Here is a 15872-nt window from a genome sequence, read left to right on the forward strand (position 1 = left end):
CTATAGGATCTTGAGTGAGTTACCTCACCTCTCTGTGGCCCAATTTCCTCATCTGTAAAAAATAGAGATGATAGTGCATACCACGTAGGCTGTTGTGAGGATTACATTAGATAATACATGTAATGCGGTTAAACAGTACTTGGCAAGTAACTCTCGAAAGTCAGGTATTCGGTTATTTCCTGTTATAGAGATTAGGAATTTTTTTATCCTTTAGCAGCATTTTTCAAGTATCTTCTGCTGACTTAAGGAGGGAAGGCAGCCGGAACAGCTGCATTTAGAAGTAGAAGACCTGGGTTCAAGTTCTGACTCAGCTATTTACTAGCCATGTAAGTCTTTGGTTTCCATGCACCTTGGTTTCATCATCTGTGGAATGGGGATCACAGGCCTTCCTGACCAGTTGTTATATAAGAACTGAGTGAGATCACAGGAATGCAAAAGTGCTTTGTGTATGGGGAAGAGCTGCAGGTTTAATGTTGAGGGTTTACTACTGCTGCCTTTACTAAGTGAGTCCCTGATTACAGGTAGCAGAGGAAGGAGGAAGAGAAAGATAAACTTTGCTGGAAAACCACTTGCAGAAAATCTGAACTAGAAGGAACCTGACTTTTTTTATTTTTATTTATTTATTTATTTTTTTTGAGACGGAGTCTCACTTTTTCACCCAGGCTGGAGTACAGTGTTGCGATCTCAGCTCACTGCAACCTCTGCTCCCTAGGTTCAAGTGATTCTCTTGCCTCAGCCTCCTGAGTAGCTGGGATTACAGGTGCACACCACCATGCCCAACTAATTTTTGTATTTTCAGTAGAGACAGGGTTTTATCATGTTGGCCAGGCTGGTCTCAAACTCCTGACCTCAGGTAATCTGCCGACCTAGGCCCCTGAAGGGCTGGGATTATAGGTGTGAGTCACCGTGCCCAGCCAGAACCTGATGTCTTTGCATTTAATTGGTCCGGGTGGACCAGGGAGTTGTACTGCTGGTTCCTGTGGTTGCCTTGTTAGTGAGAGGTTTCCTGGTAGGGGCTTGGAAAGGGAAAAAGAAGGAGGAGGCAATTGAGATTTTTTGATAAACTGCTCCCAGGGCAAGTCTCAGTAGAGGCTGCTGAGGAGCCAAACATCAGAAAGTGGAGAAGAAGGCATCAAAGTGGCCATGCTCCCTCACCTGTGGTGAAGGCGGTGGAGGTGATGCTGCTCCACGCAGTGTCCTGTGCTGCCTGCAGGAGCACCGTGTAGTGTGTGTTCTCCAACAGGCCCTCCAGTCGAATCCAGGTGTCTTCTGCATCCACAATCAGCTCCTGTATAATGAGCCAAAGGAAGGGTGGTGGAAGGGAGCAACTGGCTTGCAATTTGGGAAAGTAGGGAAGGGAAGTCCAAATCCTATGGGCAGCTAGGTCAGTATTGCAATGGCCATTGTCATCCTCTCCATTCCACAATAAGGATTACTGCACCAATAAGCAGAGAGGAGAGCTCCCATGTGAGATTTAGGCCAGCTTCTATCTCAGGAATGCACATTGGGATAAATTTAGGTACCTGCATTATTGAATCTGGAAGTTTTCAGATTGCACTGTACTTGCTTGAGAGCAGAGAAAGAGCTGAGGAAGCGGGATCCAAGGCCTCCTTATTTCTATTAAGCAGACTAACTCTGCTGAAATGTATTCTGTGCTTTTGGTTTCTGCATATGATTTCCCTTTAAAAAGAGGTCGCTTCACTAACAAAAACTTGAAAATCAGTGTTCTGGAGGAACTGTTTCAACTGATGAAATAAAACAAAAATTTGTTGTTTCTTTACTGTAGGCTACACAGATATCACCTTTATAATGCTTATCAAGAGGCATAAAAGCCTATTGAATTTGGTATCCAGCTCATGTTTGCTCAGCCCTGTTGAAAAACTATTCCAGTATCATGTACTTGGGAGTTTCCAATGTGCTTTGTGTCATTGTATTGGAAGCACCAGCACAACCCAGTGAAGTTGCAGGGGTAGAGACCCTCATTAGCTAGAGAAGAAAGCAAGCCTTAAAGAGGTTTAGTCCTTTGCCTCAACTTACATAGAGAGTAATAGTAGAGCTAGGACTATCATCCAAATCTTCTGGCTTGCAGACTAGGGCTCTCTCATCAACAACAGGCTGGGTATCCTTGATGGGAAGCTGATGAGTTCCCTGTGAATTGCTTCCTTCCTCCTCCCTCCAACGTTCTGTGGTCACTCCACTAGTCAGTTTCCACATGGCCTCACTTGGGAGAAATGGTCTTTTCCCTTTCCAGCAAAATCTCACCTTGCGGCTTCCATCGGTGGATTTGTAGGTCAAGACATAATTTTCAATCTCTGCCCTGGGAGGCTGCCAGGAGATCAGGGCACTTTGTCTGGTGACTTCACTGGCTGTCAGGTTTGCCGGAGGGTCCAGGACTGCAAAGAGGAGAAAGTGCCAGGGCATGCCTGCCTCTCCAGCTCCTCCCCCTGCTTGATTTCAGGTATGGGTATCTGTTTGCCAACCTCTTTGGTCTCAGGATTGCTCACATGCTGACCCCCACTCTGGCTTGGACAGGAGCATAAAGGGTGCTCCTGGGTCAGACGATAATCATTCAGTGCCACGATCATTCTTGCAGCTACTTCCCCTTCCCTCACGGGGCCTCTAGGCTTGGGTGTGACATCTTCCACACTGACCTTCTATGCCTGAGATCCTGACCCTGATAAACTCTCATGTCTGCTCGTTCACTTGTGAACTTATGTTTCCACATGTTACCTATGTCTACTTTCTCCTATTCATCACTCTACTTAGCAGCTCTTTCCTAGATATCTAGCCTTTTAATATCCATCAGACTTTTCTGGGGCAGATGCATTCCGAGTACAGACCTCTCTTGACCTGGTTCTTCTGCTGTCACCCAGGGTGAGAGCAGAAAACAGACATGTCTCTGCTGGCCAAAAGTTGCAGCTCAGTTTCACTGAATTTGGGCTGTAGTCAGTCCAAATAAGAACAGCTCATAGCTGCCCTGTCCAAAGCCTATAAGTGATAATCTAGTCCACCACAAGAAAGCTGATCATTTTCACAAAAGTCCCCAGGGATACGGGTATGTAGGTGACCATGTACTCACGAGTAGAAAAGTTGGTGCTGATGGTGCCACTGGTGAGAGGCCCATTGGTGGCATACATGGTGGCAGTATAGTGGGTGCTAGGAAGCAGGTCAACAAGCCGAAATTCCTCACTGACTCCGTCAACCAGGATGGTCTCTCCAGCGACTGAACTCAAATGAATATGAATAAGGGTTGAATAAGGCTACTTAGTTTAGGAAAGATCTACCAAATCCAAAGGTGTTTCACATGGATTTGCTACTAGAGAATTTTGGAAAAAAATCTTTCATAGGTTATCTAGCTTAGTATCTTACTTCATGCAAGGATTCCCCTCTCATTTCATATCTTAATTGTTCTTTTTTTTTTTTTTTTTTTGAGATGGAGTCTCGCTCTGTCACCCAGGCTGGAGTGCAGTGGCGCAATCTCGGCTCACTGCAAGCTCTGCCTCCCGGGTTCACGCCATTCTCCTGCCTCAGCCTCTCCGAGTAGCTGGGACTACAGGCGCCCGCCACCAGGCCCGGCTAATTTTTTGTATTTTTAGTAGAGACGGGGTTTCACCGTGGTCGCAATCTCCTGACCTCGTGATCCACCCGCCTCGGCCTCCCAAAGTGCTGGGATTACAAGCGTGAGCCACCGCGCCCGGCCGAAAAAAAGTGTTCTTTTTGTGCAGGTCAAATTGTCTTCTCTATAACTTCTATTCGTGTCTCTGGAGTTATAAAGGGTAAATCTAGTCTTTTGTCTACATGACCCCTTCCTCTCCACCACCCTTCTAATCAAGTTCTCTCTCCACTAGACTGAGAAAATTCAGCCCCCACTTCCCATCACATTTATGTGACAATTTTAAAACCTTCATAGTCCTGTCTACTTTTCTCTGAACAAGTAACAGTTTATCAATGTCCCTGCTAGTCCAAAACTCAGAGAACTGAGAACAATAATGGAGAGGTACTGACCAATGAAATAAACACGGTCAGTCTGTGCTTGTGCCACTTATATTAATTAGTTAGGTTTTGGGAATGCCATGTGATATTGTTGTCACATACCAAGATTATTGCTAATCAAAGACCTTCTTTGTAACCACTCCCCCTACCTCCCAATCCAATTTTGTTAGTTGATTTTTTTATACCCATGGGCAGAGCTTTGCATTTATTTCTATTGCATTTTGCCTCGTTGATTGAGTTTTGGGCCACTGTTTCAGTTTATTAAAATATTTTCAAACTTGGATTCTATTGATCACAATTTTGTTTTATACACAAATTTGGTAAGCATGTCTTCTCTGAATTCATTCAAGCTGTTGATAAAACTGTTCATTAGTTCAGGGCCAACTCCTCTGTTGGGCAATTAGAATACTTGGAAATTATTTAATATTTAACAGTTTACTAGGCACATTTTCAGACTAGGTAGGGCTTTGAGATTTCAAGTTTCTTGTCGTCTAAAGGCATACAAACAAGTTAAAATTCAAACTAATGCTTAAGCTTTGGAATAGCATGTATAAGGATATCATCTTTTTAATGTCCCCGTTTGCACATCATGCCATTGATCAATGCTCCAGCCATACCAAACTATGGTAGTCCTTCAGACTTCTTACACTCTCACATCTCTGCAAATGCTCACAGTCTGCTCTTTTTCTTGAAATTCCCTTTCTTCTCCTTTTCTTCTTTCACTTTATCTAAGACTTTTTTTCTTTCTTGCCCTCCACACCTTGACCCCATTCATAATAGCCCACTGGACATGGCCCATGGTGTTCTGTGCATGTCTATAGCATACACTGCTCACATCAAGTTGTAACTATCTACTTCTCTGCAACATCATTAGAAGTGAGTTCCATAAAGATGAGAGCTCAATTTTTGTTTCTGAATCCCTATAGCCTTATAGAGTGTATGATGCATGGGAAGGCATCAAAAGTATTTGTGGAATGAATGGAAGTTCATTGCTCTGTTGGAGCTGTGTGTTTTGTGTCTGTGAGCAGATGTGTCTGACTGCCTTCAGGGAAGCTTTGACAGAAGAGATAGGGTTGAAACCATGACTTGAAGGATGGGTTTTCTAGGCGGACAAGTGGGGGAGTTTCCTGGTGAAAGAAAGAGCATGTGCAAATGCATGGAGGCTTGAGAAAGCATGGCGATAGTTAAAAAATGTGGGATCATGTTATGAAAGGAGGGGTGACAGGGATTGAGATGGATTGTGCATGCTCACAGAAGGGTTAGGACATATTCATAGTAATGATATCCCTTCTTCATGGAGGGTCATTCATTCAGCTACAGTCCCAGCTACCTCCAAATATGACCTTTCATGTATTTTTCCATGTTAACTAAGGACTAAGTGATAAGTGGGGTTTTTTGATGCCTTGCTGAAATACAAATGTACTAGCAGATTTGCCAACGAAAACAAAGACATAAAGTAGTTTTGATAAAACTTATTCTCGGTGAATCTGTGCTGCTATATGGTAATCACTAATTCCTTTTCCAAGTTGTTTAATTGTCTGTTTTAGTTTTTACCTTCCTAAGCTTTGACAATAAGTTTACTTCTTTGCAGCTTACAGAATTAGCTTTCTCTGCCATTTTTGAAAACCAAGACATCTGCCTGCCTTCTGTCTTCTCGTATCTTTGTTTTCTGGATTCCTGAATATAACCCAAAACAATTCCGTGATCACATGTTTGATGTAGGCAGGGAAATAACTTCCCTAAGCCTAGAGACTTGGAGGACTCAACACTACTTTGCTTTGGGCTTCTCTGTTCTGTTCAACTTCAAATGGTGTAAGGTGAACAAGCATGATGCAGAAGACAGTAAAATTCAAGATTTTGTGTTAGTTAAACCTGTTGGGCTGGATATGAATAGAGAAGACAAAAACACAGAAGAGTTTAGCAATCCTGAATCTTTTGTCACCTGTTATCCTGTACTTTCTGTTTCAAACTTGGTCCTATATCTTCAGTGTTTTTCTTGCTCTGCAGATATTTAGAAAAGCCTGCTTTCTTGTTTGTAGCATTTTGGGGGCAAGTCTTAGCTCTGTTCTGGGTTTCATCCTCCTAGTGCTATTGCTCTGTTTTTGTACTTGCCCTTGGTTACACGCCTTTCTTGTACCTTTCAGATTCAGCTTTCTCAGTTCCTAGATTTGATACAGTTTGCAGAGTTTGGGGATATCTTTTTTTTTTTTTTTTAGATGGAGTCTTGCTGTGACTCCCAGGCTGGAGTGCAATGGCGTGATCTTGGCTCACTGTAACCTCCACTTCCTGGGTTCAAGTGATTCTCCTGCCTCAGCCTCCCAAGTAGCTGGGACTACAGGTGTGCACCACCACTCCAGGCTAATTTTTGTATTTTTAGAAGAGATGGGGTTTCACCATGTTGGCCAGGCTGGTCTTGAACTCCTTACCTCAAGTGATCCACCTGCCTTGGCCTAAAGTGCTGGGATTACAAGCATGAGCCACGATGCCCAGCCTAGAGTTTGGGGATATCTTGAGGGCTTCATAGTATACCTGAAGTAGGAACATTTCTAATCTGTCCTTCAGATTGAAAAAATGTTTTGTTTATTCATATCATACTGGTCTGCAGCTCCAATTCCCACCGTTCCCACCTGCCTGATCTGCAGGCCTGCAGACACCCACCTGCAAAGTGTGTAAGAACAATGACGTAGTTCTCCACCTCACCCACTGGCGCCTTCCACTGCAGCAGGGCTTCTGTTGGAGTGATATTGGTAGCAATCAGATCCACAGGGTTGTCCATGGCTGAAACAGAATAGATTATCAGTTATAGGTAAGAGGAGCTGTGGGATAGAAATGCAGGGAAGGATCTCAGAAGTTCCACTCATGGTGCACGACTGCTGCTGCACTCTACAAAACAAAGAAGTGAGCAGAAACCTCTTCCCTTTCTCCTCTTCTGGTTCCATCAGCCTCTTCCATTTCTCCCTGCCTCCCTTCTCTCAAGTATCCAGTTCTCCCCCAATCTCCCCCAGCTCTTCCTTTTAATTAATTCATGAACTTCTTATGTGCAGAATACTGTGCCAGGTATTACAGAGGATTTCAAGATATGGCTGGAATGAATTTTCAACATTTAAAGCTAGATGGAGCAACCAAGAACCTACAGAAATTGTTATAAATTTTTAGTTAATGAGATAATCATACTTCCCAGGCTATTTGCACTTTTACAAATGTAAGGGTGTGCCTCGTGGAAAGATCTCTGTTGATGAGCTTCAGGAAGTGTGGTGGCAACTCCATAGGGGCAGGAGTATCCCCAGGACAGAGAACATAGAAGATCCACCCATGGAATGACTGCATGGGCTCAGTCAGGTTGCCTCAAAAGTCATATCTGATTATTGGATGGTTGCTTCACTGCTCACAAGTCTCACTCAGGACTGAGTCCTGGGTATTCTTTTTGTTGCATTAAGAGTCAAGAGGATTCTTCCAGGCTTAGGTAGGTCAAAAAGGCCTGTTAGAGGAAAAGAGTGTGCTTGTCATAGGATCATCTTCCTAGTCTTACTTGCCCATACTCTAAGTCTTTGCTTTATTACTGTGCTTCTCTTCCATCAGGTTAGAATTTATCACAAGTGGATGTTATTACAACAATTTAGGTATCAGCTCAACCTAAGCGTCATAAAATTTACTTTTGAGAACCAAGATCTGCTGTGGATCTTACCCTAGTCTCTAATTGAAAGTATTTTTTCACTTGCCTATGTCCTTTATCACAAAGAAACAACCTGGACAATATTTTCATAATGTTAAAATTTGAATTGTATCCATAATCTGCATGTTCAAAGAGTTCTTCAAATGCAGCCCTTAGACTACACTTGGCTTGATCTATCTGAGACATGCGTGATACCATGAGACAAACATGACACCCTGAAGGAGTACTCACTTCCAAAAGTTGTAAGATCGTAGACCTCAACGTAAAATTACAACAAACATACGACAGCAAAATAAGACATTCTGGGGCAATCTAGTTATTGGAAGTTGCCAAAATGGCTCTGCCTAGACTTCAAGGAGGGCAGTTGGATGGGCATACCATTTGGGTTGGTGTATCAAATATCTGCCTTAGAGATACTAGCTGCTCATGACCCAAGGATTTTTTTTTCTTTTGAGAGACAAGGTCTTGCTCTGTCACTCAGGCTGGCATGCAGTGGCATGATCATGGCTCACTGTAGCCTTGGACTCCTGGATTCAAGCGATCCTCCCGCCTCAGCCTCCCTGGTAGCTGAGACTACAGGTGCATGCATCCATGCCCTGCTAAAGAAATGAGTTTTTGACTGAAGTTGCTGCTGTCTTTTATCTTGGGGATAGGAGGCTCTAGAAATACATTTTATTGTCCTCAATGGGAAAAAGGCTAATTTCTTTAATATGAATTTCTTGGTTCAGGAAGGCGGGATAGAGGCTTCTTTTGGTTTATTGGACCTCACTTCTGGTCAACACTTGTTGATATTTTAATGGTCACAAGTAATTTAATAGATAGAGCAAAACTGAATGGCTGTGTTATCTGTTGTCATAAGCCTGGAAGGAGACTAGGGAAGATCAGAATATTCTGCGCTGTCTTTAGAAGAATAATTTTTGTGTTTGTGAAGGAATATTTCTTGGCCCATTGCCTTAGAGATGCTGTTTCTGAGCTTCTGAGAACATTTACAAAAGCAGTGAGGAATTCCGAAGTATATTTCCCTCATTTGGGAAATACCATTCTCCAGGGAAATTAAGCAACTGTAGAAAATCCAGGTGTTCTCCTAATGAGGCAAGCTGGATGTTTTCCCATGTGCTGTGGGAATGATGGCTCAACTAGGAGGTTCGGTCTAGGATAAGGGAGTAGAAAACTTTGGCTGTGCCTGCTAGTGAGTTCTGCAGCGAATCTTTGCACATTCTGCATGGTGTACTTGCTGAGGGGCCAGAGACGGAAGAGCAGTGCTGCTACCGAAGGAGCCTTCTCTTCAGCCCCATCACGTGGGCTTGTTTTTAAGAGGAAGGCCATGGGATTTGGACTACCTTTCCCCACTTTCCCATATTGCAAGCCAGTCTCTCCCTTGCACCTCCCTTCCTCTGGTCATTATGCAGGAGCTGATGGAGGATGCAGAAGACATCTGGATCTGACTAGGGGGCCTGTCAGAGACAGGAGGTACACGGTGCCCCTGCAGGCAGCCCAGGATGCCCACGGAGCCACATCACCTCCACTGCTTTGGTCCCGGGTGAGAGACTTATGGCCACTTTGGTGCCTTCTTTCTCCCTGGAGCACAAAGCAAAAGCAAAGGCAGCTTCTTGGTGGTTTCTTGCTATATCTGATGATGAATTTCATGACCCCATTCCATTACTGGAATAACAACTCTTTTCTTCTCTGAGGTGAAATTTTCTCATCTGAGTCTTTTACAAAATCAGATGAATAATTCAGATATCTGTTTTAGAATTCACTTCCATCACATGTCTGAAAGGGCACTGTTTTTGTTGGAAGTTCCATGAAAATTCCTAACCTAAACCAGCAAGACTTCTAGAGGGTGACTCTCTAAACTTTTAGTATTAGAGAGGAATATGGGGGGAGAGAAATTGCAAATTGCCCTGCAAGACACAGTGAGTTGGAGGAGCACCCCGAAATGGAGCCTCGGCCTCCAGAACCTTTCTACAAGCCCGAACAACCTCACTCAGATCTTCAGCCAGGGTCCTGACTTGACACGGTAGGGAGACATGCCCACCTGTGTGCACAAGAGTACAGATGCGCTCGCTTTCCTCCCTGCCCCGCACGCTGTTGAGGCTGATTTCGTATTCGGTAGCTGGGTACAGTCTGGTGATGGTGAATTCTGTCACAGTGTTGGGCACCACTGAGCTGTCTAGTCGTCCCACTGGAGAAGAGAAGAATCTACAGTTAAAATTCAGCAGCTCTTTCATCCAAGCAGCCCATGGTACAGTCTATGTCAATAAAGCACAGATGGGTGTGGGACTCAGCACTCAGTGGGGAGGGGTGATACATGGTTCATGGGCTGGGAATGCTGGAGTGTGAAGAGGCTTTGCACACTGGTCTCACTCCTTCATTTTATGGGCTCCTTGGAGCAAAGAAAAATGACCTATCTATTAAGTGGTTTTCTAACAAGCTGGTCTTTTCTAAGACAATGACATTAAGGCAGTGTAAAGGGCACCGATGCAAGGAGCAGTCCCCGCAGTCCAGAGACAGTGTAGTCTGGAATGCTGTCCTGTATCCTCACTGGAAGTGAGTGTGCCCTCCACTTCCTTAACAATGCCACATGCACCAGCAAGAACTGGCAGGAAGCAGGTTAGGTCTGGGCCAATTTCCTCTGACTCATAACTTGTCTGGAGTGGCTGAAATGGGACCACATCACTGTGGTTCCCTCCAAGGCTCCATCTGGCTTTGCTGGGTCTTTAGCCATCCCTCCGGATCCTAGTCTTGAACTTCATTCTTGTAGGAATGTTCATGTGACCCAAGCTCTTGGCAGATTCTTTTGGGGCTCTTTTTTTCTCAAGACACTGCCTAGATAATGGTGATCAGTTACCTCTGCTAGTGAAGGGCCTGCTTTCTGGGTGAATGTAATCAAGCCTTTCTCAAGAGGCATTGGTGAGTGCAGGGTTTCTTGGCTGCACACCAGCTCACTCTCATTCTGATGGAGCATGCCACAGAGAAGAGGAAAAACGCAGGCAGGAGTGGATGTTCTGCAGGATATGCTAGTTCTCCCACAATCTTCACCCAAATCTTAGTATCTTTGAGAAATCAAATCGCTTTGTTACCTTGGGTGGGTCGATATGATACTCGGTAGTAATCGAAAGATGCAACAGGAGGGCTCCAGGAGACCATCACTGAGTCCTTGGTCACATTGCTAATTGTGATGTCTTTTGGGGGATCAATTCCTACAAGGACCCAGTGATTGTGGGAAAAAGACAGAAAGCACAGTGTGAAAAAGAAATTCTTGCCCCTGGTTTTATGTTGACCAAAAGCCAATGTTGTCCCAAAGGCAGACAAGATCTTTCTGTGTAATAGGATATCTTAAAACCATGGTCAGGCTGATGTTTCACTTGAAACCTTGTAGGTATGACCAAAGCTATGTTCATGGAGAATATTTTAACAACATGAAGCCAAGCTGGCAAGCTCTGTACATGTTACCTATCTACAAGCCAAATAGGAACTTTTTTTTAAGTTCATATGTTTTGTTTTGAATTGGGAGAAACAGGCATTTTCTCTGAGGTAATTTTTTTAAAGATAAACCAAATTTTGCCTGTATCTCTTATTCTTTAGCAGCCACCTTTGGTTTCAGTTTTGAAAAACTGCCTATTGACTGTACAGGGATTTCAGAGCACAAGTCTGGAACAAATCCATTTTCCTAAATTGTATTTCATTTATGTTATGGACTTTTTATTGACTGCTAGGGGATCACAGAGTTGATCAGCTGAGTGTTTAATCCTCTTGTCCAGTTTGTGAGTTCTTGTTAGTAAGGAGGAAACTATCCAAACATATATCTCTTCACCCACATGTACCTCATATTTGAAACTATATTTGGGAATAATGAGCTGGGACTGATCCAATTCATCTCAGAGTGCCTGTGTTTTCTAAGCAACATCCAAATCAACCCCGTTCTCTGAGTGCCAGGTCACTACCTGATTGCATGCTAGTCCCATGTGAGACTAAGGAAGCATTATTGTACGAGTGAACTTTCTGGGCAGTTAAGAGACGGTTCTCCAGAATAGGAACAGGTGTCTCTTCACTGTAGAGGGATTCCTCTTGGAGACTAGCTTTCTCCAGTGCTTTTTTCCTAAGCTGGTAGTGGGAGGTCTTTTGGACAAATGCATTCAAGCTTTGGCCTCCTCAAGACATTGACTTTGTCCCACCTTCCAAGTGGGAGTCTCTCATCTAATGCATCTTCTGCAGCACTGGAGGAAGTAGCTATTTCAGAACAGCTCACAGACTTTCTCTAGCCATAGAGGCAATCCCCTACTCCTTGGGTCTTTCTCTTTTGAAATTTCATTGATTTGTCAAAGGCTACTGTGAGAACCCCTTTCATCACCTGCTGCCAAGTCCTCCAGCCTCACCTGTGGTGATGGAGCCCACAATGGGCTCAGAGGTCACTGTGCCATGGACAGCCACAAGGTTCACAATATATTCTGTGGCTGGTTGCAGGCCCATCAGGACAGCATGCCTCTTGGTGGCATCCAGGGAGACCTCCATCATCTCTTCCTCCTCATCCCTGGGGCTGTAGTTCAGAATGAGTCTGTCTGCTGGGGGAGATGGATCACTCCAAGTGATGTTCACACTGGAGGAGGTCACGTGAGAAAAGTGCAGATGAGAGATGGGACGGAAGCCTGCAAAGCAAAGGAGATGGATGGTCCTGAAACACGTGAAGAGATGGGCCACTGGGCTAGAAGAACTTCTTGGCTAAAGGGACCTGCTCTCCTTGCTAATAAGGGCCACACCTTCACCCACTAACCCAGAGATTCCACCTCCTCACTCTCCAGTACTGTTCACTCCACTTTTTCCAATCCGAATATGGGAAAATGGATTCTGTTAAAATGAGAACTACTTCTGTGAGTTAATCCTAATACTGACCCAGGATTGAAAGCCTGTATCCTGGAAGGAATTTTACATGATCCTGTGGATCCTCTGAATTCCCACTGATTTACTGCAGCAGGGAAAGATGGACAGAATCAGCTACTATGTCAAGGCCATAGAAAAACCAGACACAAGTTTTCAGGCATGTAACACCGTTGCTCACCTCCCCCCTTTACTTCCAACCCTTCCCTCTTGATGCACTTATTAGTTTTGACTCTATCCTTTTCTACCCACCTCTCTTTTCTCCAAAGGAAATGGAACACTGGAAGAGTGAGTTGCCTGGATGAATTTCTCACACTAAGATCCACTGATCCCTGAACCTGGCTGGGATTTCTGCTGCTCTGGTACCTGTGAAAGCATCCACAGTGGACTCCAAGCTCTGCTGCCGACCCCTCTCAGCAGTGATGGAAATGATGTACTCTGCCCCAGGCTCTAGATCTGTTAGTGTGTACGAGGTCCTGTCCTTGGGTACAGTGACTTCTGAGGCAATCCCAGAGGATGGGGTAAAGGTAATTCGGTAGTGGTCAATGGGGCCACTGGCCTTGGTCCAGATGAGGGAGATGGAGGTCTCCGAGGAGGCTGTCACCATGAGGTCTCGGGGACTGTCAAGTTCTGTGGATTGACATAAATGGCCTATTTTACACATGTTCCCCAGGAAGGCAGTATTTATTGGCCTGCTTTGTGTGTTTCCAAGCTATCAGCAGGCCTACTGACTATGAGCACTAGCTTGTCATTGCTGACACTTATCTCACATTTTGCTAAGCACCTTCCCTCTGAATGATGGCCAGGGGCTTGGCAAATAGATGAACAATCTGAAGAAAGGCATGATGAGCTCTGACACCACTGGATTGCATCTACCTCTGGGACAAAGCTGGCTGCTGATTTTCAAGCTCGCCATATTCATTTTCTCCCATCCTTTCTCAATAAGCCAATAAAGACAAAATGGTAGCTACCACCAAGTAGGGATATGCCATCCCTGGCAACAGAAGTGCACCACCCTCCAATCCTGAGGCTATTTTGACTTGTTCTAACCATAGCCAGGTAGGCAACTAGATCTGAGGACCTGGAAACCTTTGTCCATGTGGTTCTCTAGAGAGGCTGAACCTTGGGACAGGGACTGGTCTAAAATCCCTAGCCCGGCCCAGGCTGCTAGTACTATAGCTGCTGAAATGACTTTGAAATTTACCCAGGATTTGGAAGCAAAACTGCTGAATCCAGAGCAGCAAGGGTCTCAGCTGGACTTTTCTTCTGCCCTCAGATTTAATGGGTTGTTGCAAGTCTAGACCTTCACCTAAGTGGCATTTGTGAGGGCCTCTGTGGTGTATGCAGGGCGAAGATACCCCATTCTTCCTGCTGTTGGGGTGGTCTAGATAAAAATATGGCCTGCAATGGCATCAACCTATTTAGGATTTTCCTCCTCTGCTCTGTACAGCCCTGAGCAGCTCTTCAGACCATGGGGGACCGAGCACAGGTCTGTGGGGAAGAGGGTGACTCTGTCCTGCATGTCAGAGATCAGGGATTAGGCATAGGGTGGATGTTGTTTCTAGGCTGACAGTTGTCACCAGAGCCCTGTTCACTGGAAGACATTGCTTTCTGATTAATTTTTGCTGGGACGAGCCTCCATGACTCCTTAGGCTTATAGGCTAACCTGGTCTTCTTCCTCAGCAGTCCTCCTACTCACCAGTCCTGGCATTCATGGTGGCTGGCACGCTTTGCTGTGAGTTCATGACGGCAGATATTCCAACTCCATACTCAGTGCCAGGTACCAGATCTATCAGTGGATGGAGAAACAAACATTATTCTGTGTATGGGGCAGGGCTAGGAAGGCTGAAAGCAGGAAGAAAATGATCTTAGACTCCTATTCATACCTTGTGTTTAGTCCTCCTTGAATCCTCTCCTAATTTCAACTATTAGGAAATCCCAATTTCACTATTTAGGAATCCCAAGTCAGTAGGATGAACCAGCCCACGCAGAGCTTCCTTCTTGCAGCCAGGCTATCTGGGAAGGCAGTGAGGCTGCCTTGTCAGTGACCTTCAGAGGTGTGCTCACCTAAGTATACAAGGACTCCTTGTATGCTTAGCGTCTCAGGTTGGCTTGAACCAGTGAGGGGATTTCTTGCTTAAATTGTGAATTTCGGGAGTATGTAATCAAGAGAGACAGTGTGGACATACACCTGAAAAGCATTCCTTGAATGTTATATACAAGGACCAAGCTACACCTTTTATAGGAGCTGAGGCCATATGGGGACTCCTGGGTCCCTTCTAGGGAGCAACAGTGGATGGACATTTTTTTCTAAGCACAGGGCTGTCAAGTAGGGGCATGCAGAAGTCCTGTTGCTGTGGGCCCCCCTCCAAGTTCAGAAATTCAGGCCTCAGGGTATCTAAAGCTGTGGATCTAATTTTAGAATAACTTCCAGGGGAGTCCAGGAAGACAGAGGAAACACAAAAACTGTCCCACTAAAATGTGTAAGCTTCTCTGAAGAAATCCTTTGGGAGGTTTACTACAAAGGATCTCCAAGAGCCTCCTAGAATATCTGGAATTCTCTGGGTTCTCTCCTTGCCCTCTTTTGCATTTATTTTCAGACTAACTGGTTTGACTGGTGTACTAGTTTCCTATTGCTGCTGTAACACATCACCACAATTTAGTGACTTACAACAACAAAAGTGGATTCTCTTACAGTTAGTTCAGGAGGTCTGCAGTCTAAAGTAGTTCAGCAGGGCTGCATTCCTTCTGGAGGCTCTAGGAGAAAATCCATTTCCCTGCCTTTTCTAGCTTCTAGAGGTTGCCTGCATTCTTTGTTTCATGGTCTCTTAATCTATCTTCAAAGCCAGCAGCTTGAAACGATCAAATCTGTTTTCTCTCTCTGACCTCTGCTCCTATCATTGCATCTACTCTGACTCTGACCTCCCTACATCCATCTTATGAAAATCCTTGCGATCACGTTGGACCCACCTGGATAGTACAGGCTAGTCTCTCCTTCTCAAGATCTTTAATTTAATCACATCTGCAAAGTCCTTTTTGCCCTGTAAGGTGGTTATATTCACAGATGCTGGGGATTCTTTGAGGGCTATTTCATCTATTACAACTGGCATCAAACTCATCTTTATCTATTAGGACTGGGGTTGTAGAAAAACCCAACAAAGGCGGCGCACGGTGGCTCACGCCTGTAATCCCAACACTTTGGGAGGCCAAGGTGGGTGGATCATCTGAGGTCAGGAATTCGAGACAAGCCTGACCAATATGGTGAAACCCATCTCTACTAAAATTACACCAATTAGCCGGGTGTGGTGGTGTGCACCTGTAGTCCCAG

General features: G+C 44.8%; 1 protein-coding gene across 3 annotated transcripts in view; it reads right to left on the bottom strand.

Annotated features, from left to right (window-relative positions):
- TNR (tenascin R) overlaps positions 1–15872 on the bottom strand; it is a 429220-nt gene that overhangs the window by 31392 nt on the left and 381956 nt on the right. For all 3 annotated transcript variants that reach the window (XM_055255687.2, XM_063625141.1, XM_055255688.2), the window contains 9 exons: positions 14244–14333; positions 12911–13174; positions 12046–12315; positions 10750–10869; positions 9705–9851; positions 6652–6771; positions 3080–3223; positions 2263–2393; positions 1156–1288 (listed from right to left, as the gene is read on the bottom strand). In XM_055255687.2, the coding sequence (XP_055111662.1) occupies positions 1156–1288; positions 2263–2393; positions 3080–3223; positions 6652–6771; positions 9705–9851; positions 10750–10869; positions 12046–12315; positions 12911–13174; positions 14244–14333 (1419 nt within the window). The remainder of the gene's footprint in view (positions 1–1155; positions 1289–2262; positions 2394–3079; positions 3224–6651; positions 6772–9704; positions 9852–10749; positions 10870–12045; positions 12316–12910; positions 13175–14243; positions 14334–15872) is intronic.

This window comes from Symphalangus syndactylus, chromosome 12 (assembly GCF_028878055.3).
Source record: "Symphalangus syndactylus isolate Jambi chromosome 12, NHGRI_mSymSyn1-v2.1_pri, whole genome shotgun sequence".
Lineage (NCBI taxonomy): Eukaryota > Metazoa > Chordata > Mammalia > Primates > Hylobatidae > Symphalangus > Symphalangus syndactylus.